At 40.2% G+C, this 24,231-nt stretch overlaps 2 protein-coding genes and 1 long non-coding RNA gene across 7 annotated transcripts; 1 reads left to right on the forward strand and 2 right to left on the reverse strand.

Moving 5' to 3' along the window:
* Positions 1-307: 307 nt before the first annotated feature.
* Positions 308-11,543, reverse strand: prpsap2 (phosphoribosyl pyrophosphate synthetase-associated protein 2). 5 transcript variants are annotated; one of them, XM_060896863.1, is made up of 11 exons: positions 11,452-11,543; positions 7,926-8,086; positions 4,245-4,297; positions 3,769-3,835; positions 3,431-3,603; positions 2,912-3,027; positions 2,622-2,677; positions 2,383-2,531; positions 2,187-2,257; positions 1,928-2,074; positions 308-1,454 (listed from the first exon to the last, which is right to left on the reverse strand). In XM_060896863.1, exons 2-11 carry the CDS (start codon positions 8,006-8,008, stop codon positions 1,296-1,298), a joined length of 1,074 nt encoding a protein of 357 aa, XP_060752846.1. In that variant the 5' UTR covers positions 8,009-8,086; positions 11,452-11,543; the 3' UTR covers positions 308-1,295. The 5 variants fall into 5 exon arrangements, with proteins under 5 accessions (XP_060752846.1, XP_060752845.1, XP_060752847.1 ...); XM_060896862.1 differs by having other exon boundaries at positions 11,388-11,532; XM_060896864.1 differs by having other exon boundaries at positions 7,926-8,155; positions 11,452-11,513.
* Positions 8,166-9,443, reverse strand: LOC132863843 (uncharacterized). Its single transcript, XR_009650156.1, has 3 exons — positions 9,003-9,443; positions 8,885-8,922; positions 8,166-8,800 (listed from the first exon to the last, which is right to left on the reverse strand). It is a non-coding gene; the product is annotated as an uncharacterized LOC132863843 (long non-coding RNA).
* A 378-nt stretch (positions 11,544-11,921) lies between the features above and the next one.
* On the forward strand, positions 11,922-23,533 carry atad5a (ATPase family AAA domain containing 5a). Its single transcript, XM_060897444.1, has 23 exons — positions 11,922-12,307; positions 12,434-12,498; positions 12,598-14,342; positions 14,435-14,495; positions 14,594-14,752; positions 14,854-14,998; positions 15,116-15,194; positions 15,287-15,468; positions 15,553-15,701; positions 17,365-17,512; positions 17,688-18,020; positions 18,108-18,204; positions 18,332-18,414; positions 18,496-18,635; positions 19,151-19,322; positions 19,455-19,631; positions 19,748-19,957; positions 20,050-20,114; positions 20,202-20,382; positions 20,469-20,635; positions 20,742-21,586; positions 22,265-22,423; positions 23,000-23,533. The coding sequence occupies exons 2-23, from the start codon at positions 12,445-12,447 to the stop codon at positions 23,076-23,078; spliced, it is 5,430 nt and encodes a 1,809-aa protein (XP_060753427.1). The 5' UTR covers positions 11,922-12,307; positions 12,434-12,444; the 3' UTR covers positions 23,079-23,533.
* The last annotated feature ends 698 nt before the right edge of the window (positions 23,534-24,231 follow it).

Below are 24,231 nucleotides of genomic sequence, written 5' to 3' on the forward strand. Positions count from 1 at the left end.
TTCTATACTGTGCTTGAAAGGATTTAAATACAGAAGAATGAGGGACTCACACCCTTTTCCTGAGAGACCGGTACGCTAACAGTGGCACGCAAATTCACATAGCTACCAAGAGCACTACAGATCTGTCAAATGATTTGAAACAGATCTGGTATCTCTTAAGCCATTCTCTAGGGTAAACAATCATAAAAACACAGAAAAGATTCATTTTTATAGTGGTACAGAGCTTACGTATACGTCCCTCCCCTGACTTTTACACTTTGCCCATTTTACAAATATAATTCATACAGAATAACACAGTAAACAGTGATAGCATTTATATTAATTTATTTATTTATTGTATCATCATCATCATCGAGTGCTGTGAGGAAATGTGACAGCCTGACGGATTAGTACAATAACAAAAAGCCCCTGCAACAGACTGACTGGAAAAGTCAAAAGTCAAGCAAACTTGAAAACAGTTTTGAAGCAAGATCGCTTACATGGACCCATAACTAGTAAAGCAAATAAGCTTTAATCTGCTGAAGCTGAACATCGTAACATGAAAAATATTTCTATTTAATAATCTACTTCGAGTTCGAGCAACTATCGGATTCTGTCCGTTAATTAAAGGCCTGTCAAAAAAATTCTAATTTATTTGCGCATTAGAGATTCCAAGAACTTCCGAATAAATAACACAGTTAACTATCCAGTAGCACAGTGATTACACAAGTCGTGAGGCAAAGACTGGTACGATTATATGGCAGAGTGCTAAGAGATGATGACTGTGTTGATAATTCGTTATTGGTTGGCCATGTTAAAGAATTCTTCCTTCCCGAGAGTGTAAATAAATAAAATGTCTGTTAATATTTATCCGATACAACAGAGCACTTGAACCCTGATTAGCCATTTTAATTAGTATCAGTTCAACGGTAGCATCCGTGAAGTACAAATTGGCATTCAATTTAAACATCAAAAAAAACAAAACAAAAAAAACAAAAAAAAACAGCCAGTGTTTTTTTTTTCTTAAATAATTACAAATTAGCAAAAATAGCTGTGAAGGGTTTTTCCCAGAACTCACCTTCTTTCAAACTTATCTGAAAACCACACTGCAGTAATTAGTAGTAATTTGCACAAAGCAATAAAAATAAATTTAAAAAAGCCAAAAAAAAAAAAAAAATGTGTAATGGCCTTTAAGCACAATATAACAGAGGGAAAAAAAGTTTTGGCCACAATATCTGTGTAATATGAGAGAGGAAAAAAACAAACTTTTGGGAACATTACGCAAGTGGCAGTGATGAAACAGGACGTGACAAATCTCAATCATCCATGCCTATGTTGCGAAACAGGTAAGACATCGACTCTCCGTTGTGAATGCGACGAATTGCCTCGGACAGGATCATGCTGATGTCGACCGTCTTGATCTTGGGACACTGCAGTTTCTGGATCTCGTGTGGAATGGTGTTTGTGACAACCACCTGCAGAAGGTCAAGCAGATTGTTAAGGAGTAAATATCCTTCACTTTTACCACACAGCTGTGACCTGAGCAGTGACTCGCTTGAGCGTCTTATCTACACCTGCAGGTTTAAAAGCAGCGTCCACTAGATGGCGTGTTGGAGCCCAAACATCTCAATCAACCTTCACAGCATGTTAGAAAAGAATGTGTTAGAATAATGCATAAGTATGATTTGAGACATTATTGTGTTAGTTTGTTTATTCAGATTGGGAGCCAGTGAACTGGTTCTACACTATCGCTACAGTATTAACACTTGTACTGCATCATTGCGTTAATTTCAAAGAACGTGCACGAGTGACACGTCAAATGACCGAGGACTGAGTGTGGTGGCCATCTTGTGTATACAAACTTAATATCGAGTATAAATTAGTGTTTAGGGTGAAAACGGTACTAATTCTAGTCTTGAAGTTTAGATAATTACATCAGACTACAGACCTCATCGATGGCAGACTCTTCTATCAGACGTGGTGCGTCAGAGGACAGGATTCCATGAGTGGCCATGACAAAGATTTTATAAGCACCTCGCTCCTTCAGCGTGTCAGCTGCTGCCAGGAAACTGTCTACATCGTCAATAATATCATCCTACAAACGACAAGAAACACCAGACCAATCAGTAATGGGTCATAAATGTGTCTGAATTACCAAAACGCATTTAAAAACAAAATCTAATACTTTAGAGCATCTTAAAGCTCACCACGATGATGGCGATCCGACCTCCTACGTCTCCCACTACGGTTATAGGAGGCTTTTCTTTTGGGATGAGTACTGTGTGATAAAATAAAAAAATAAATAAATAAAAAGACAAACGTTAATAACGCAGTAATGATTATTGTTACAAGTTACACAAGTTCAAAAAATGTGTATGATTAGAAATAATATAAAGTACTTACAAGGTATCTCCAGACTGGGATGGATCGCACCGATGTTTTTGACGGTAGGCGGAGAGTGTCGTCCATCCACAAGATCGGAATCGGCGTCCTGCGCTTCGCCGTGGATCACGGCAAGGCCCAGCCGCAGCCTTTCAGCAAACGACTGCGCCCTGGAGGGTATACGTCGTTGTGCAGTTATGACATGACTAATTTCTGCACTGCCTTCAAGTCACTTATTCATACACAAGTTGCTAAATTACCTTTTAGCTGATGCTGGAGATTTGGCCACGATTACTGCGTTTCTATAGTCAGGGATCTGTGCGTTAGACAGAAAGAGAAACTATTAGAAGGACAGGAGAACTACCAGTCTAATTAATCAGTGAAGGTGCCATCCGGGCTTAAATTTTAGACACAACAAAGTAAGAAATAAAGAATTGAAATAAAATAGAAAAAAGTGCGAATGTCACTGTATCTAGTTATCATAGGAGCGAACGTCGGCGGCAAGAACAGTGTGTGCTGCTGACGCTCAGGCTACTGGTCTGTTACACACCTCTTCCTGAATGTACTGTAGCAGGAACGGAGACGCTCGCAGGTTGTCTACTGGAATGTTAAAGAAGCCTTGGATTTCCTTCTGGTGCAAATCCATAGTGATGAGATGAGTCAAACCTGATCCAAATAAATAAATAAATAGACTACAATTACTAAATAAATAGCCTACTAAATTACTAACACAGCATTGAAATATGTAAAAGCTAAGATACACTCTGGGAAATACGGTATTGTGTTTGCTCCTGGTTTTATTGAACCAGCTGAGGAACATTGTTAAACTCAGGCAAGGAGTGTCCAAGATGGAGACCGATTATGAATCATCCACATCCACAACATTCTGAATCCAGTTTCCGATTCTTATGAATATGTTTAGCGCAGTGCATATGATAATATTAGGAGTCTGAGAGCCTCTGATTAGGGACTGCTGCTTGTTCCATGCTCAGAAGGAGACTTTTGAGGTTTGAGGTTCCTAAACTCTGGAAGTCTGCCTTTAAAAAGCAGCTAATACCAGCAGCTGTACCTGCTTTACACATCATGGAGGCCAGCAGTTTGGAGACGATGGAGCCTCTTTTCCTCATTTTGCACTGTTTACTGTAAGGGAAGTAGGGAATGACTCCGATAATGTTCCGTGCACACGAGGTCCTGCAGGCGTACACCATAATGAGCAGTTCCATGATGGTCGTATTAACATCCCTGTGAAAAAAAGGAGAACTTGGCTTTAAAAATAATAACAATGCTACCAGCCGTTACCCGTTAATACAAAAGAATATGCACGATATTTTTTGCATACAGAAAGCCTGCGATTCCACCTTCCTTTAACTGTGCGGCTGAGAATAGGTTTTAATAAGGGTTTCTTACTTGGATACAGTCTGGATGATGAAGACATCTTTACCACGCACAGACTCTTGGATTTGAACCCGTGTCTCTGTGATGAAACAAAATCTATTATTTTATAAGATCTGCTGTTTTGTGCTAGACTGTTATACAACCACCGTTTTCTGTACAGACCGAGTTTAAAGAACTTTTCGTCCTTGTAGTACGTATGAAAGTGAATTCGCTCCGATACACACAGCTTAGTATTAAAATAAATGGTGCCACTTTTACAGTATCCTGGCAAAACCTTTTGCTTTCTCTGCAAGGAATGAGCACTTTGTAGAATCAACCAGGCAAAGAATACTACCAGGTCCAAAAGAAATCCAGGCGTCATTTCATAACTGATTACTGGAGTAATTTGCTGACATAAAACCACATTTGTTGGTCAGATTATCGCTCCTATGATATGCAGCTCTGCTTCATTTAACTGGTTGTCGTATGGAAACATTCTGTCGTCTCACCTCTGTTTGCCTCCTGATAGACTTGCACCTTGCCAAGCTCCACACCCAACCGTCTGTACAGAAGCAGAGGCGAAAAAAACGGAAGAAATGGCGTGAAATAGAAGAAAAAAAAGAAAGACACACAAAGCCAACACAATGTAACACCAATGGAATGAACAGAGGTGCAAAATATTTCCCAAGTTTCTTTCCAGCCATTGTTTGTTTTGTTTGTTAAACGAAATGTAATGCTAGTTACACGTGTACCTGGTTTTATGAACCCCAGAGAACCCGTAAGGATAGTGACAACCACCAGACGTCTTGTTAAGTGAATAGAATGAAGGCAAGTTATGAAATGACGCAATATATGGGGTGTCAATATATGTGGTTACCAAAAGCTCTGAGTAGATGGTGGTGAAGAAACCCTGGAATGAAGCTTATGAAGCAAAAAGACAGAGCTAGGTTGTAGAAAACTCATAGATAGTATGGAGAACGAGAGTAAATGAGGTTAGCAAAGCTGCAGAGTCCTGTTATGAGAGTTCTGTAAGGTTAAAAAGAATTACTTTACATCAGCGCTGACAATATGACAGGAGGCAATCAAGAAAAAAGTGAAAAATGACTGGATGACAACAGCAGTTCTTGGAAGTTCTCAGAATTCAGGTGGTTCTTGTCAGTCATGGCCATAAGGAGGGGGGAAACATAACTTAAGTCACCAATTGACATTGATAAGCAGTACATCACCTTGCATTTCTATAGGGACATAACGATCACATACATATACAAAGTATATAATATTTTACTGGACCTTTTATCAAAAGCAATATCTAGACTTAAAAATATATCTGAAAAATCAGACAGTTTCATGCCACCATCGGTTTCATGCCACCCGTTTGAAAGCATTGCAATCAGCTATTCTGCATGAAACTCTGCAGTGATGTCAAGTGGAAAATAAAAGATAAGAATGTTACTGAATATATCTACGTGCTCTTTAAAATTAGCATTCAGACTATAAATTAAGAAAAAAAAAGGTCTATGTTGAATTGTGTGTCGTCAAGACTGACCAGGATTGAGTCTTAAGCAGGTAGAGGATATGTGAAGACTGAGTACAAACGAAATTACAAACAAAAGTAGAATTAATGTCAAGATTAAGACAGAGTCAAGCGAAAATGAGACGAAGTCAAGGTTGAGAATATCGTTTTAAGATGTTTTACTTTAACCCCGGGGGTCGGCAACCTTAAACACTCAAAGAGCCATTTGGACCCGTTTCCCACAGAAAAAAAAACACAGGGAGCCACAAAACCCTTTTGACATCTAAAATGAAGATAACACTGCATATATCGGTTTTTACCTTTATGGAAAGTATAGAAAAAAACAGCAGTGTGTTGTATTTATGAAATCAATGAACTGCTACCAAGTAAACAAAATTTTATTTCTGCAGGCAAACAAAAATATTTTGAACAGTTTGAACTAACCTTAACAAAAAAGACGCTGGGTTGAAGGTTACTTTTAAATAAAATGTTCAATGTCTAATTGAGTCCTCTTCGTATTCATGACCAGGGCTCTCAAGTTTTGAAGACAGGCAAGCGTGACATCTCTAACCCCCCCCCGCAACCCCAATTTTTTTCATTGGTTGTTGCGTTAAATCTTTCCCAGATAGTGCTATTTTCTGATTGGCTATTGTGTAGCCTCTTTTTTTGATTGGCTAATAAGTGTCAGGCTCGACTAAGAACTCCAGGGGAGACGCTTGATTCCTGCCGCTTGATTCCTGCCCGGTTCCATAGAGACAGCGGTGCGGACTGATACATTTTGGGCGCTGCGGCGTATTAAATATATGATAAATAGTAAGTTTTTCTGCGTGAGAAATACGATGTGTGGTGGGAGAGCGGGACAAAAGACCCAAATGCGTGACTGTCACTCTCAATGCGTGACACTTGACAGCCCTGCATGACATCAACGGTTTAACTTGCCGGCTGCAACACCTTCAGTTTCTGTGTGGCTCCAGAGTGTGATGTCATTGCTTATACTGGAAAAGATAAAAGTTTTCATCCAGGGGTAACTCTGAAAATTTTCACCATAAAAGGGGCTCTTTCATGGACTATTTTAAATCGCTACAAACTCTACCATGTGATTGATTTTGCCTAGAACCCCACCCCCACCCCTTGTACTTTTTTTTTATTTTATTTTTTATTATTTTATTTATTTATTTGTTTGTTTGGCATGTGTTTTCTGTCTCCTGTATATGCCTCTTTTTTTTTCTTTCTTTCTTTACTCAACCTTTTGTTCGTGTTTTAAAATAAAGATTTAAGGGGAATACCTGTAAATTGTTTGTACATGACTGTTTGTGATACTTCCTCAATAAAAAGATTAAAAAAAAAAAAAAAAAAAACTTGCCGGCTGCAGCAAACCAAAAAAGCGTCTGCTTCTGTGTCGGATTTCGCAAGTTGGCAATTATGACGCATATTTTGAGCGATTTATTTTTATTTTTTATTTTTATTTATATCACGGTTTATTTTAATGTTACAAGAGCATCATAATCTTAGAATTTAGAATTACGTTTTTTAATCAAACTAACTAACTAAAATAGAATAAATTTAAATTAAATATTTATTTTCCAAATCTACAGGGAGCCGCAGTAGAGGGACGAAAGACCCACTTGCGGCTCCAGAGCCGCGGGTTGCAGACCCCTGCTTTAACTTCATCTGTGAACAGTGACAGTGATCGGGCAACACATATATACAATGAGACCAACGTCAAGGCAATTTAAAGTGCTGTTTCAGAAAACATCTTGAACTCGAGTCCTACGAAACGTTTATAAACCTTGAGTGAGACGGCAAGTCTTACAAAACAATTCTAAATGTGTATTTGAGCAGAAAATGTAAAGTTGATTAAAAAGCAGAAAGCTTCTTCGCTGTAAGTTTCTAGGAAGCACAGCGACAGCTTTGAATGTCAGGAAATTAAATCACACTCCATCATCCTTCAGCAGGACAATGATGCAAACACTTGGAGTAGAAGCCTATACTCTTAAATCACGAGGAACAACAGATTGGATGACTATGGAAATTGGAAACGCACCCAAATCTGCACACACCCTCCCTCTTGGTCAATTTGCATAATGCACGCACTGCATACAGGCAAGAAAATGTACGACGCTTCTAACTCGGGTGTTTTTTTAACTACCCTTTTGTGGAAAAACAATTAATGTATCATTTGTTATGCTTGCACTATTTGGTACACTTGAAGTAATTAAGTATAAACTAATTAATTATTCGCTAAGTACCAGATCAAAAAAGTTCAAAAACCACAATTCCTTTCTTCTTTACCTTCAATATTAATGTACAAACAGTTTTGCATGACAAATAAATACATACGAACTTTCTTTAACAGTGTTATTTACAGTAAAAGCATGCTGTATTTTTGATATGCAGTTCAGGCAATATTTTGGCTTTCACTTTGACATGTAAATGTATTTAAATGTGGTTCCCTTCCGAAATGCTACAAGGTAAAAAACATCCGTTGTAAACCACTGCAAAGAAGCTGAGGATTAAACTCCCAACAGAGACGTTGCCAAGGTTTCAGATTCTATTCTCTCAATTCAACTATTCAAGCCTAAGAGTCATTACACAATACACAAGCCCAAAGTTAAACTAACAGACAGCACTCTTGTTACAAGTCACACATAATAGAGCACTACAATAGCAAACCTACTCTGCAATCCTTTTACCCAGCTCTCTGCTGGATGGGTTGGAGTTGGCCGTGAAAATGACCAGGCCTCCCTTTGTCGCATTCATAGTCCCTGGTTTCTCGGCGTTCACCCCAAGGGACTCAGACAGTGGCTCCCTGGGCTCCCAGGCACTGCTGAGCCCTTCCTAATAACAGGATCACAAGCAGACCTGTTAGTTTATCATCACACTTATGAAGGTATCTCTGGTCAAGTCCTGTAAGAGGAATAAGAGAAAGACCATACAGTCAGTTACCATTTAAATAAAAAAAAATAATAACAAACACTTTAAGAAAATAATCACAACATTCTTCCACGTTCTAGCAAGGAGAGAAGAAGAATGTCTGGCTAAAGTTCCCGGTGTCCAAGAAATTGCTCACATTCTGTCATCTATAAGGAAGCAGCCATATATATTAGAAGATAGATCAAACTTCTCCATTTTTAAGGCTTTTTAAAATGCACTTTGATGAAAGGGTGTCGTCTGGATTGAGCATCCTGTGCAGAGGTCTTTATGGTGAAAATACTTTATTCCTCCCAAAATAATGATAAGAAAATAAACGAAAAGCAAAACTAATCATCATAATCATGTTAAATAAACAATGTGTATGAAGAAAACCACTTTAGAACTATGAGAAATGAGTGAAATTTGGCCTGGGGAAATTTCTTAAGATTAAATCATAGACTAAAACAACAATAATACCTGTGATGAATAAGAGATGATGTGCATGATTATACAGTTTATACACCTGAGCGTAATACGTGTGTGTGTGTGTGTGTGTGTGTGTGTGTGTGTGATTATACAGTTTATACACCTGAGCGTAATACGTGTGTGTGTGTGTGTGTGATTATACAGTTTATACACCTGATCATAATACATGTGTGTGTGTGTCATTATACAGTACACCTGATCATAATACATGTGTGTCTCATAATACAGTTTATACACCTGATCATAATACATGTGTGTGTCATTATACAGTACACCTGATCATAATACATGTGTGTGTCTCATTATACAGTTTATACACCTGATCATAATACATGTGTGTCATTATACAGTACACCTGATCATAATACATGTGTGTGTCTCATTATACAGTTTATACACCTGATCATAATACATGTGTGTGTGTGTGATTATACAGTTTATACACCTGAGCATAATACATGCGTGTGTGTCATTATACAGTTTATACACCTGATCATAATACATGTGTGTGTCTCATTATACAGTTTATACACCTGATCATAATACATGTGTGTGTGTGATTATACAGTTTATACACATGATCATAATACATGTGTGTGTGTCATTATACAGTACACCTGATCATAATACATGTGTGTGTGTCTCATTATACAGTTTATACACCTGAGCATAATACATGCGTGTGTGTGTGTGTCATTATACAGTTTATACACCAGATCATAATACATGTGTGTGATTATACAATTTATACACCTGATCATAATACATGTGTGTGTGTGTGATTATACATTTTATACACCTGATCATAATACGTGTGTGTGTGTGATTATACAGTTTATACACATGAGCATAATACGTGTGTGTGTGATTATACAGTTTATACACGAGCATAATACATGTGTGTGTGTGGGTGATTAAACAGTTTATACACATGAGCATAATACGTGTGTGTGATTATACAGTTTATACACCTGAGTACAATACATGTGTGTGTGTCATTATACAGTTTATACACCTGAGTACAATACATGTGTGTGTCATTATACAGTTTATACACCTGAGTATAATACGTGTGTGTGATTATACAGTTTATACACCTAATCATAATACATGTGTGTGTGTGATTATACAGTTTATACACATGAGCATAATACATGTGTGTGTGATTATACAGTTTATACACCTGATGATAATGTGTGTGTGTCATTATACAGTTTATACACCTAATCATAATACGTGTGTGTGATTATACAGTTTATACACCTGAGCATAATACGTGTGTCTGTGTGTGATTATACAGTTTATACACCTAATCATAATACGTGTGTGTGATTATACAGTTTATACACCTGAGCATAATACGTGTGTCTGTGTGTGATTATACAGTTTATACACCTAATCATAATACGTGTGTGTGATTATACAGTTTATACACCTGATTATAATACGTGTGTGTGATTATACAGTTTATACACCTGAGCATAATACATGTGTGTGTGTGATTATACAGTTTATACACCTGAGCATAATACGTGTGTCTGTGTGTGATTATACAGTTTATACACCTAATCATAATACGTGTGTGTGATTATACAGTTTATACACCTGATTATAATACGTGTGTGTGATTATACAGTTTATACACCTGAGCATAATACATGTGTGTGTGTGATTATACAGTTTATACACCTGAGCATAATACGTGTGTGTGTGTGTGATTATACAGTTTATACACCTGATTATAATACGTGTGTGTGTGTGTTTGTGTGTGTGATTATACAGTTTATACACCTGATTATAATACGTGTGTGTGTGTTTGTGTGTGTGATTATACAGTTTATACACCTGATTATAATACGTGTGTGTGTGTGTTTGTGTGTTTGTGATTATACAGTTTATACACCTGATTATAATACGTGTGTGTGTGTGTTTGTGTGTTTGTGATTATACAGTTTATACACCTGATTATAATACGTGTGTTTGTGTGTTTGTGTGTTTGTGTGTGTGATTATACAGTTTATACACCTGATTATAATACGTGTGTGTGTGTGTTTGTGTGTTTGTGATTATACAGTTTATACACCTGATTATAATACGTGTGTTTGTGTGTTTGTGTGTGTGATTATACAGTTTATACACCTGATTATAATACGTGTGTGTGTGTGTGTGTTTGTGTGTGTGATTATACAGTTTATACACCTGATTATAATACGTGTGTGTGTGTGTGTTTGTGTGTGTGATTATACAGTTTATACACCTGATTATAATACGTGTGTTTGTGTGTGTGATTATACAGTTCATACACCTGATTATAATACATACACACATGTATGTCGCTTTAAAGTGACGTATCAGCGAGCGACGAGACAGAAGGTTTGTCATCATGTCCTTGTTTCATTTCATCTGACTTAAACGAATCAAAGTAACGAAGGAGATGTGAAAGAAAGCAATGAGAAGCAAAATACAGCTTTCATAATGACAAAGCGTCAGTAAGTTAGAAAGCCAAACCCAAGCTAATGCTAGTCGCCATTACACAACTGCATATAACAAAATAAATAGAAAATAATATTCCTGCTATAGAAGGACGTTTTTATTGCTATTATATTCAGCTAGTTTTCGAACCATCCAACTAGCACTCAGTAAACACACAAGACACACAGAGAAGCTACATGCTAGCTGACATTAGCATCACATTCTGTCAATGGAAAAGACCAAACAGACAAAAAATAATCAACGTCACCTTAAACATGGGGTTGGTTTCAATGTCTATGTGTACATCTGGTAGTTATTCCTGCTTCTCTTACCAGTTTTTGGCCTTCTTTCTCCCGCTTGCTTTACTGGATAATACAGAGTGGACACACGAAGTGAAAACAACCAGCAGCTTACAGGAGTAATGGCCGCCAAAATCGCGGTTTTTCAAAATAAAAGTCATGGGAAAAAATGTAAACAGTCGTATGATTTATTACGATGGCTATCCAGTGTATGATTTCCTGATTTATTGCCATACATGTAAGCTGGATGTATTATTATTATTACTATTATTATTATTATTATTGTTGTTGTTGTTGTTGTTGTTGTTGTCATTATTATTGTTGTTGTTGCTGTTGTTATTGTTATTATAATACTTATTATTATTGTTATTATTATTATTATTATTATTATACTTTTATTGTTAACGTTAATGTGATTCTTTTGGTTGTGTATAAGTAAATATGCTCTTACGACTTAAAAAATACGCAACTTCCGCTTTGAGGATAATGACGAAACGCGCTGTGATTGGTGGATTTGACGCGGTGAACGCGGTCTGTGTTGTTTGGCGCCATTTGCGGGAAAAGCACTAAGTTTAGTTTTATACAATAAACGGTTTGGGGTTCAGTTAAAAATGTTTACTTCTGTTTTCTCACCAGTGTTTACACTTCAGTGAGCGTTTGTATAGAGTTGTTGACACGCGTGTTGTGTGTGTTTGCTAACTCTAGCATGTAAGTGGTTGTTATAGAGGAATAGTTAGCTAGTTAGCGAGCTAACCAAGTTAGCTAGTGGTTTGTTTATGTTTATGTTTATTAGACATTAGACACAGTTTTGCTGATATGGCACTGTGTTAATTAGACTTTCAGAGACGTGGACAATGTATTATCCTGCCTTCACTTTACTATAAACCAGGTTAGTGTTAACTTTAACTATCAACTCTGCTGGATTTACAGCTGAACTAGTTAGTTTAAGCTGTTTTACTGATTAATGGCATCTTTTGTTGTTGTTTTTAAACCCCTATATCACTGTAACATTTAGATCTCTTTGAAATGGCTGGACTTGTTGCCATGTCAGCTGGTCTTGAGGATTTTGAGGCTACCCAGGTTTGTCCTCATGATTTATGAATTATAACGATAATCGTTAAATGTTAACAATGTGTTTTTTAATATTTCATGAACAACTTTTTTTTTTGCTTAATTCAGCCGTGCAAGAAGTCGAGGAAAGATGAGGAGCCGCCACCATCGACACCAAAGACCATCACAAACTACTTCTTGCCCTTACCCAAGACTGTGGACAAGCCTTTCTCGCCGCCCCGATCAAACAACATCATGGACTACTTTCGGAAACCATCAACCGCTCAGGATAAGACTACCTCTTCAATCCAAGAGAGCAGTCCACTTCAATCCAAAGAGATTCAGACATCTTCATGTGAAGAAGTTTCTCCTAAGGTGAGCAGAGCTCTGAGGCAAAAACGGACCAGGAAAGTCAAGGAAAAACAGAAGGAGTTACAGGAAGATGAAGATGAGGAACAGGACATGCTCGCTGATAACTGTATATTAGAAAGCCCAGAGGAATCATTGATAAATAAAGGAGGAAGTTGGTCTTTGCAAGTAAACAATGCAAACTGCATAGATGAAGAACCTTTAAAAAGCAAGAATGTCACAGATACCAGCTCAGACGAGAGAAAAGCGAAGGATACGGTGCAAAATCCGAAACGTAAAAATTTAGCTTCCCAGACCGACGATAATTCTGTCGATGAAAATGCGTCGGCTCAAGAAGGCAAGTGTAGAATTAAAAAGTCTGTGGTGAGGAGAAACAGAAAAGCTAACGTCAGCCAGAGTGAACCATGCAACACAGAGCAGGATCAATCTCTACATGATGCCAGTATGGAGGTCAATGTCGATGAAACGTCAGTGTTGAGTTGCAGCACCGTTACTGTGTCCTTTGAAGAATTTTTACAGAGCCAGATGCGAAACGAGCACGAGGTCGCTGCTGACTTCAAGTCGGACACTTGTGCTGCAGAAAAATCTGAAGCGAAGTCTTGCACGGATGCAAGTGATCCAGTAGCTGCCGCCACGTCACCAAGAATGCTTACCGTCCAAGCTGAAGTGCATCCAATCTCTCCCGATCTCGAGTTGATCAAGGGCCCTCAGTTAAAAGTGGCTTCAATTTTCACTAGAAGTAAAAAGGACAGCCAGATACAGGATGGCAAAAAGCCATCCTCTGATAACCCACAGGTAAACACTGACATTCTGCCGGGCCTTAAGAGGAAATCTAACGTAGTACTTCATGAAGAAGATTTGGAGCTTGCTGTGGTTGAATCCAGCTCCACTCCTAAATGCACCCAAGAAGAAAGGAAACAGTTTATGAATGCTTTCAAGCAGCCTGGTCTGGATGGATCTAAAGGTAAACCCAGCAAGGGCCTGAGCAAATCGAAGCCAACTAAAGAAAACGCCTCGGAGATGATGGAACCTGAAACGAAAGCAGATGAGACTGAATCAGACCCGACCACGTTAGAACAGAGTACAGAGCAACAAAAGGCTAAGGGTTCTGGGAAGAAAAGAGGTAGGAAGTCCGTGAAGAAAAAACAGACAGACCAATCTGAAGAAGTACCGGTTACTCCAAAGCAAGACAAACCTCTGATGTCAGTCGAGGTAGGAAAAAAAAAAGGTGATGACAGTGATATGGTGGTTGATGACAGTGACAAGCAATGTGTCAAAGAGCTTAGGAGGTCTACCAGAGATCAGACACGTAGACAGGCAGCTTCAGCGCCTGAAAGAAATCCCTCTCCTCGCAAGACAAGAAGCCGTGAGAAGCCAGAAACATCTGCAGCCTGCCACCAGGATGACATAGTTCAAGTTTCCACGCCGAAATCTCACAGGCCCAAAAAGAATGTTTACAGAGCAGAGATGCTCTCTCCATTCGACAAACGAGAAAGCCCCATCAGGTACATTGTACCCTGTTGTGTTAGAGGTTTATGTCGGATTGCTGAACTTACGTTGTCTGATATGTCTGTTTATATCATTCTTTATCGATCAGAATAAGATTCACCAGAGTGTTCCCTTCTTCTGACACCAAAACTGGAGATTCTGAAACACTGGTAATTTTTCTTTTATTTTCTTGAAAAGGTGTCATGATGATTACTAATGATTCACTTTCATACGTGTCACTATTTATTTACTTATTTATTTTTATCAGGAATCCAATTCATTGAAAAAAAGGAAACGGGCCAAAAAGTTGGTGCAGAAAGCCAAAGCACTGCAGAAAAGTAAACGGTCTGCTGCTAGGGAGAAGCCCGCTGTGCGACGCTCCTCCAGGAGCAAAGAACCGATACAAATAAATTATTGTGAGGATGAGGTATGGCATTTATTTTACCTGTACGCAGGTTTAGGTTGTGTAAATTTGGTTCCATTCTGGTGTCCATTTTAAGTGACTTTGTTTGAATGCTGTTTTTTCAGGATTCTGTTGTGTTTTTGGAAGACGTACAAAGCAGCCCAGCATCTGCGACTCAAAAAAGTGGCAACAGTCAGAAAAAACTTCGCAGTCTAAATGATGTTTTAGGCAAAAATACATCTCTAAGTAAGGCGTTAAAGAATGCTCCAGGTAATGCATTTCTACAATGCAGCATTTGCTGTTTATAATTTTCTTTTTACAGCAATTCTTTTTTTTTTTCTTTCAAAACTTTTACGAGTTTTAATTCTGGTTGGTTTTGCACTTTAGCTTCTAAACTTGGCCCAATGCTTGTGGATGGAAAAGCCCTGAGACCTTCAGCTATCATTTCTATACTTGATGACAGCAGGTTTTACTTTAGAAATGAATCTTTTATCTTTAAATACATTAAAACATCTTCTACATCTTAAAGTGTTTAATTTTTTATTTTATTTTTAACAGTCGTGAGGGTTCAGAAAACTCTCAAGATGATGAGCAGTTCCGGGCAAAGAGGGAGTTTCTGAAAAGTGGCCTACCCGAGTCTTTTAAAAAGCAGATTGCTAAGACGGCATCTAACAGAGAGGCGTACATACAAGCCTGTACTTCATTCCAGCCTGTGGTTCACGTGCAGCAAAGACCCATGGGTAAGCTGACACTCCTGTACCCTGTGTATAATTATCATCGCTGTTATTAATTAGGTACGTTTTGTTTTTCATTGCTGTGAACAGATTGCTCTATGTGGACTCTTCCCTGGCCTGAAAATCCTTTCTTGAGCTGCCTGAAGGAGTTTTATAATACCACATCCATCCCACTTGTGTCATTGGAGGATCATGCAAGCAACTTCAATGTTCCTGCTCAGAGAACCTGCAGAATAGAGGTTGTCTTTTGGTCTAATTGTGGCTGTGTGGCTCAGTGTGTGGCTGTGTGGAGCTGTGTGTGTCTCTCGTGTATGTGAGGCTCTGCGTGTGTGCATGTGTGTGTGAGGTTCTGTATGTGTGCGTGTGAGGTTCTGCTTGTGAGCCTGTGTGTGAGGCTCTGCATGTGTGTGTGAGGCTCTGTGTGTGCACGTGAGGTCCTGCGTGTGTGTGTGAGGCTCTGCGTGTGTGTGTGTGTGTGAGGCTCTGCGTGTGTGTGTGAGGCTCTGCGTGTGTGTGTGAGGCTCTGCGTGTGTGTGTGTGAGGCTCTGCGTGTGTGTGTGTGAGGCTCTGCGTGTGTGTGTGTGAGGCTCTGCGTGTGTGTGTGTGTGTGAGGCTCTGCGTGTGTGTGTGTGTGTGTGAGGCTCTGCGTGTGTGTGTGTGTGTGAGGCTCTGCGTGTGTGTGTGTGAGGCTCTGCGTGTGTGTGTGTGAGGCTCTGCGTGTGTGTGTGTGAGGCTCTGCGTGTGTGTGTGTGAGGCTCTGCGTGTGTGTGTGTGAGGCTCTGCGTGTGTGTGTGTGTGAGGCTCTGCGTGTGTGTGTGTGAGGCTCTGCGTGTGTGTGTGTGAGGCTCTGCGTGTGTGTGTGTGAGGCTCTGCGTGTGTGTGTGTGAGGCTCTGCGTGTGTGTGTGTGAGGCTCTGCGTGTGTGTGTGTGAGGCTCTGCGTGTGTGTGTGTGAGGCTCTGCGTGTGTGTGTGTGAGGCTCTGCGTGTGTGTGTGTGAGGCTCTGCGTGTGTGTGTGTGAGGCTCTGCGTGTGTGTGTGTGAGGCTCTGCGTGTGTGTGTGTGAGGCTCTGCGTGTGTGTGTGTGAGGCTCTGCGTGTGTGTGTGTGAGGCTCTGCGTGTGTGTGTGTGAGGCTCTGCGTGTGTGTGTGTGAGGCTCTGCGTGTGTGTGTGTGAGGCTCTGCGTGTGTGTGTGTGAGGCTCTGCGTGTGTGTGTGTGAGGCTCTGCGTGTGTGTGTGTGAGGCTCTGCGTGTGTGTGTGTGAGGCTCTGCGTGTGTGTGTGTGAGGCTCTGCGTGTGTGTGTGTGAGGCTCTGCGTGTGTGTGTGTGAGGCTCTGCGTGTGTGTGTGTGTGAGGCTCTGCGTGTGTGTGTGTGTGAGGCTCTGCGTGTGTGTGTGTGAGGCTCTGCGTGTGTGTGTGTGAGGCTCTGCGTGTGTGTGTGTGAGGCTCTGCGTGTGTGTGTGTGAGGCTCTGCGTGTGTGTGTGTGAGGCTCTGCGTGTGTGTGTGTGAGGCTCTGCGTGTGTGTGTGTGAGGCTCTGTGTGTGTGTGAGGCTCTGCGTGTGTGTGTGTGTGAGGCTCTGCGTGTGTGTGAGGCTCTGCGTGTGTGTGTGTGTGAGGCTCTGCATGTGTGTGTGTGTGTGTGTGTGTGAGGCTGTGTGTGTGTGTGTGTGTGTGTGTGAGGCTCTGCGTGTGTGTGTGTGAGGCTCTGCGTGTGTGTGTGTGAGGCTCTGCGTGTGTGTGTGTGAGGCTCTGCGTGTGTGTGTGTGTGTGAGGCTCTGCGTGTGTGTGTGTGTGTGAGGCTCTGCGTGTGTGTGTGTGTGTGAGGCTCTGCGTGTGTGTGTGTGTGAGGCTCTGCGTGTGTGTGTGTGTGTGAGGATAATGGATTTTTACCTCTTTTACCTCAGGTCTCTGGAAGGCGAGAAAATTTTACGGAGCCTGTGAGAGAGCGATTGTTGGAAGAAATCAGCACATCCAATCCCTCTTTCCCTGCCCAGAGATTTTTTACACGATTCCTAAAGAGACACAATGAATATGTACAGGCTGCTTTTGCCGGTAAGAATGTATTACAGCTTGTGTTGTCTGATTCTCCTGTTTTTAAGTAAATAAGAGTACGGTAAATGGAATTCTTATTTTGGGTTACTTTTTTTTGTAACAAATGTTTGCAAATAGATCACTAAAGATAAAAATCTTTATTCCTGCCTTTTTCCTTAACGATTAATGTCCTCAGGACCTGAGGGTGGGTCTAAAGCAGCTCCTGCTGCGGGATTGACCGACTCCGTTGGAGGGAAGCGTAAGCGTGTAGATGAAGGAGACCGAGCAGGCAGGCTGCCCAAGAAACAGAAGTCTGTTCATAAGGAGGAGGAGACCATAGTTATATCGGACAACCCAAGTGATGGAACACCAGAGACAACTGAATCTGTGGCCCGTCGCTGTGGCAGGACGAGACGATCGCTGAGGAACAAGCAGGTTACAGAGGATGAGCCCAAACCCACAGAGGACAAGACGCAGTGTGACACTATAATTATACTTGACTCTCCAACTTCAGAATCATGTTCCAAAGGTAAAGAGAAAATGTATTATCTTTCATGTTTGTTTTTGTTTTTTTTTCTGTTTTCTAAATCTTGTCATTGTTCATCATTTTTCCCAGATTGTGGTACCGAGGATGTGCCCTGGACCGAGAAGTACCAGCCACAGCAATCTAGTGACATCATTGGAAACACAGCCTCTGTTAGGAAGTTGCACAGGTCTGCGCTGTTCAGGACGATCTGATTTTTTTTTTTTTTATACTGTAAATATGGAAGTATGGAAATATGGAATACTGTAAATTAGGAATTTGCGCCATTTATATTCTTTCATTGTTCCATTATCTAGTTGGTTGAAGGAATGGAAACTCCGGGCCGACCGTGAAGAAAGAACAAAGCAGCAGGAGAAAAAGCACAAGGACGACAGTAACGGTAAATTACGCTGCAGTTCTTGAGGCTCCATTAAGATTGTGTCTGCATGTGTATTCTTGACTGTGCTGTGTGACTGTGTAGACTCCTGGTTAAGTGGTGACAGTAGCGAGAGGATGGAGGATCCAGAGGACATGCTTTGTAACACAGTGCTTATCACAGGCCCCACTGGAGTAGGCAAAACCGCTGCCGTTTATGCCTGCGCTCAGGAACTCGGCTTCAAGGTGAGTTCTCCTGTGTTGTTAAGGGTGACGGGATAAAAATACGACAAAATAAGATTAGGGAATCTTGGTACGATGACCTACTGTGAGAACATCAAGAAGAGAAATCAAGGAAATTTGATCTATATAAAATTCTCTTTTCATAACCAACATGCTAAAAGTGACAGCAGAGTTTACCAAAGTAAGCTGCTAAGTAAGAGTAAAGCATTACACTAAAGCGTTGCCTAGTTTGAGAAACAGAGATTGTTGTATGATTTACAGGGAGTCTAAAGGCAGGGGGTTGCAAAATCCAACCTATTTTGTTTTTGAGGAATCGCAGTTAAACTAGCAAGTGATAAACCAATGGAGTAAGGAGCTTGTGAGGGTAAAAACAGACAGAAAGGCATTTTTATCTGTATTTCGAAAAAAGTCAACATTGAGGCAGATGTCCAGTTCTACTGTACATTTTGAAACTATGACACTGAAACAACTCTAAAGCTCTACCTTTAATGTCACACTGATTTAATTTTCTGCCTTAGGTGTTTGAAGTAAATTGTTCTTCTCAGCGTAGTGGACGTCAGATCTTGTCTCAGTTGAAAGAGGCCACGCAGTCTCATCAAGTGGACATCCATGGGGTTAATGCCCATAAGCCTACTTACTTCAACAGTTACAGCTGCGGCAGTCTTTCAACTAAACCTTGCTCTTCTCCTCGTGAGTAGATTCTGCAAACTCCAAACATGCTGCAATAGTTTCATGTGCTGGATGTGTTTATTTCTATACTTTTTCTTAACTACACATCTTTTATCTATAGGACTTTACTCCATTTTTCTTTTCTTATCACAGGGAAGGTGAACTCTCCTAGACGAGTTGTGTCCTCACCCAGGAAACCACCGCAGTCGCCTCGAGGTGCTGCATCGAGGAAAGGAACCTTGGCACCAAAATCACTGGCCAATTTCTTCAAAATGGGTGGAAGGCCTACAGCCAAAGGTGACGTTAAGGAAGAAAAAAAGGCTCAAAAGAGTAAGTCTTACTTGGAAAAGTGGATATAAGAAGCTGTATAATAGTTTCGTTTGGAAATAAGCAGTAGCTAGAAAAATGCCGGCATCTTGCTTAAGCAAATCTTCTCTGTTGAAAAGGTTGTCCCAAAACATCTGGTAAAGCCACTCAAGCTGAGTGCAAGAGTCAAGAGACTAAAGCCTCCTCCGATGAGCAGAGTAAGAAAACAGCAACGTCTCTCATCTTGTTTGAAGAAGTTGATGTCATATTTGATGACGATTCTGGATTCCTGGCTGCAGTTAAAACCTTTATGACGACCACCAAAAGACCCGTCATCTTAACAACCAGCGGTGAGTGACAGAGTAGCATCTGATTGGTTCATTGTAACATCTTTAACAGAATACAGCAAGTAACCGTGTCGATCTTCATCATTCATCTTCAGATCCTACATTCAGTGCAGTGTTTGATGGATACTTTGACGAAATCCATTTCAAAGCTCCTTCCTTGGTAAGATAGTTTGCCACATAGTTATCCAGTGTCACTCATGTAGTGTGCATGTCTAGTCTGTGATTAATGACACCCGTCGTGTCTAAGGTGGATGTGACGAGTTACCTGCAGCTGCTGTGTCTCGTGGAAAATGTGAGGACAGACATGCAGGACCTGTCATGTTTATTGCATTGGAACAGATGTGACATCCGACAGAGCCTCCTGCACCTGCAGTTCTGGACCCGCAGTGGAGGAGGACGGCAGGTGCCACGTCCCTTCTTGCGTACAGGTGAGTACGTGTAGGTCCAGCAATGGGATTAGATTGTGCAATGTGACAAACTTCATCTTTTCACACTTTTATTTGTCTTTGCTCAGAAACATCTGATGGTGAGATCAAAAACGATGCTGCTAAAGTGGAAACAGTTGCCAACGCTGACATGCTACCTCCGGCCAACGTACCGCCTTGTCATATAGGATGCACAGAGTCTTTATTAGGCCTTCTAAACACCCAGCAAGAAAAAGGAGTAGACGATTTGTTAAAGGTTTTTAAATTCTGTTGATCTCTTTCTTTTTTTTTTCTTTGTTAACATAGTTTCTTTGTTAAATCACATTTGTGCTTCAAACACTTTAATACCTGTTGTGTTTCAGGGTGAATCTTCAGATGTAGACAGAATCAGCTGGTTCGATCTTCTCACAGAAGCTGAAAGGAGAGGTGTGAATTTGCTTTACTCAAACCTGGAAGTGCTGCTCCCGCTACCCATTCGTCCGTTGACAGACCCTGTCAGCAGACAACGATTGCCATCGAACACGGAACCACAAACCGGACCTTTGGCTAGATACAACATAGTAGAAGAGGAAGAGCATTCTGATGACTCACAACCTCTCAAAGTCTCAAGTAGAATGAAGCGGAAAAAGCAGCTGAACGTTGACTATAAATGTGCTTTTCAGTCAGACTCCGATTCAGAGGATAGCTTTCTGTCCCTGCCTAAGCCCAGTTCTGACACAAAACCAGCACAGGATGAGGCTCCTAAGGATCCACCACCAGCATCCAAAGCTGTGAGGGTGAAAGTTGAGTTGTCTGATACTGAAAGGAAAAAGAGTCGGTCCGTGTCTCAGTGCCTGAGCTCCTTAGCTGAGTATTTGGATCACATGTCATTCCTGGACTCGTCTCTGCACCTCAAACCTCCTCAATCAGAAGGGGCATGCAGACCACAGGACTTCACCGGGACAGGAGCGGAGATCAAATGTGGAATGACTGATGATGTTCGCCTGGAGTGTAAAGCTCATATGAATGGTTTTGACTCCAAAGAAATCCAGGCTGTGTTAGGGAGTCTGAGTTTTTCAAAGTGTAAGGCGAGGATCTCTGAAGCCTGGAATAAAGTCCAGGAGTTGGAGGAGCCCACGAGGTCAGAGACTGTGGAAGAGCTCACCCTTCCTGTGGCATCACACAGACAGAGATTTGGGCTCTCTTATGGCAAACTACTTGAACCCAGGTGAGTATAAAACAACTGTGTAAATTTGACGACTGGTTCCTACCAGTTTTAAGATAAAGGGTAGTTTAGAAACGTGTAAATTGTAGAGTCTTATGAGCCAGCAGATTGAAAAGAAATGTTTCATCCAAACTGATTACAGTCACACAGAAGCCAAAGTAACATTATTAAATAAATATCGCATTAAGTATCGTTAGGTTTTAATACTTAAATGTTACTTTGTTCATGGACTTTACATAAGCCAATTCTTTTTGAACTGATGCATCTGTAGCGATCTTCGCATCATGGATTCTGAACAGATCAAACATCTGTATTTAGCTTGATGCTAAACAGTCGATATAAACTTGCTACAGAAGCCACTGTAGTTAGTGTTTAGAAAACCGGAGTCAGATTCGATTTAATCCGCTGTAAATACTTTGTCAGTCTGCCCTCTGACTGCAAGACTCCCCTGTTCCGGAGCATTAGATATACATTATACAGCATTACAGCAAATAGTAATATGATCACAAAAAGCCAGAATGGGTAACATGGGTATATTTAGAGTTGGGTGCTAGTCTAGTAAGTCTTTGTTTACTGATGTAATTCCATGTTACCATCTAACGGTGCCAGCAACATTTTCAACCTTAAACTGAGTTTTGAAGTTCTGAGCTTTAAAGTTCATTGAACGTTGTTACATTACAGGGTGATGGATATGAGGAGGGAAGTGATGAATACAGTCCTCACCAGCCGATCACTCAGCACACAGGGGAACAAATTGGCAGCAACCACGGACTACCTGCCCTCTCTGCGCACCATTTGTAGATCAGAAAGACTGAAGGAGCAGGGCAAGGTCAAACGCAGGTAATATTTTTCAGAGCTCAATCTGTGCTCCTGTTTACTTTGAGATAAATCACAACCTCTACACTGCTGGACATTTATAGGATTAAAAGAATACACACAGTACAATTTTAGTCACCAGAGCATACTTTATGGTACTTTTGACTGCACAGTTTTCTTATTTTGTCTTATGTGGATGTATTCAGTCAAATGCAGGAAGACAAAAGAATAATCTCACTTTTAAAATGTATTTTTAATCTCCTATTGTTCATTTTATATCCAACACCTACTCTTGAATCGAAAAAATATATAACCTGATATGCAGCCGGCATATTAACATAGTATGTGAAGTTCTGCACCGTTGCACCCCAAGAGGAAGCATTTTTAGAGACGTTTTAGGACAGGATGTGGGCTAAACATCTTTTCGTCAACCAAGCTTTCATGAGCTTTAGACCCAGACACTTGTGTGGCTATTTTAAATGTGTCACCACTTGTGATGGGTGTGATTTTAGTTGTGAAATGTGGTTTTTGAAGTAAACTAACATACTTAAGCATAGCTGACAGTTTTCATGGTGTTAAATGTACTGTTTTTCTTCACAGGTTCATGCACTACCTTGATAGCATTCACCTTGAACTATCTAAAAGCACTCTTCAGCACCTGGCCTCAGGTTTTCCTTGATGAACCGTTCAATGGCACCGTGGTGAAGCAGCTTACTTTTGGCAGCTGGATTATATGCATTTGTACAGTAACATTATATGCCATTTAAGCAGGTGAGGTGCTATGTTTTGGGTTTGTTTTTTTTTTTTAATCTGTGTGGAGTTTCATGTGTTGTACTTTTATCATGTATGTTTTATGAAGTAATAAATTTGTACTTACAATTTGTCAGAAAACACATTTCAGCCTAAAAATGTATATATGACTGAAAAAACGAGACCTCTGTGGGCTGCTCTAGTTATTCAGCGCCTTTCACTAACCTCAAGGTTTTATATTGGGCACTAAAATTCAAATCACTATTTTTCAGTTTTTCTCCATCCGAATTAACATCCTTTGGTTAGTATTAATATTTACGACTATGACTTTATTTAATGTCTCAGTGAAATCAAAGAATAAATGTGTATATTTTTACAACCAAACACGTATTTCAGGATGCATTTTTTTTTGCCAACTTGACTGCTTAAACTCAGTTTTAGGTGTCAGTTTTAGACATTTTTTATTTTAAAGTCTCAACAGGTCATTTCATGTTCCTCAAGAGAATAAAGCAATAAATTATATTCTTCTGAAATGGTATCTTCAAATCTGTGATTTTATTTATGATGTATTTTAAGTTATTAAAATTGTAATAAAAGAATGTGGACACATGACCATCACATTCCAATGTGGGTCTTCCTCAAACTTTTGCCAAGTTTGAAGCACACTGTTAGGATGTATAGAAATGTATTTGTATTTGTAACATTAACATTTCCTGTCACTGGAACTGAGAGACTCAAACACTGTTCCATCATGACAATAAACCTGTACACAAAGCACAGAGCTCCATGAAGACACCGTGTGAGAAGGTTGGAGTAGAAGATCTGGAGTGTCCTGCACTGAGCCCTGACTCTGACTCAACCCCACTGAACACTGACTGAACCCCAGACCTCCTCACTCTTACACCATCAGTGTCTGATCTCACTAATGCTCTTGCAGCTGAATGAACACAAATCCCACACAAATATCTGGCACATTATAACAGGAAAGGGAGGCAAACTTTTGGTTGGGCTGTTTAACAAGTACATGACTCATATGGACAGGTATCCAAACTGAATATACTATATTGTGTATGTGGGTTTCA

The sequence above is a fragment of the Tachysurus vachellii genome, chromosome 21 (genome assembly GCF_030014155.1).
Source record: "Tachysurus vachellii isolate PV-2020 chromosome 21, HZAU_Pvac_v1, whole genome shotgun sequence".
Taxonomy (NCBI): domain Eukaryota; kingdom Metazoa; phylum Chordata; class Actinopteri; order Siluriformes; family Bagridae; genus Tachysurus; species Tachysurus vachellii.

Bases quoted from the DNA above. Each gene is read 5' to 3' on its own strand.
- prpsap2 (XM_060896862.1), bottom strand. The intron at 2,678-2,911 runs GTGTGTAACAGA...TCTAACGCACAG, and splicing joins TACAGTACATTCAGGAAGAG to ATCCCTGACTATAGAAACGC. The intron at 2,075-2,186 runs GTGAGCTTTAAG...TGTCGTTTGTAG, and splicing joins GTCGGATCGCCATCATCGTG to GATGATATTATTGACGATGT.
- atad5a (XM_060897444.1), top strand. From the start codon at position 12,445: ATGGCTGGACTTGTTGCCATGTCAGCTGGTCTTGAGGATTTTGAGGCT. The intron at 14,343-14,434 runs GTACATTGTACC...TTTATCGATCAG, and splicing joins AAACGAGAAAGCCCCATCAG to AATAAGATTCACCAGAGTGT. The intron at 21,587-22,264 runs GTGAGTATAAAA...GTTACATTACAG, and splicing joins GGCAAACTACTTGAACCCAG to GGTGATGGATATGAGGAGGG.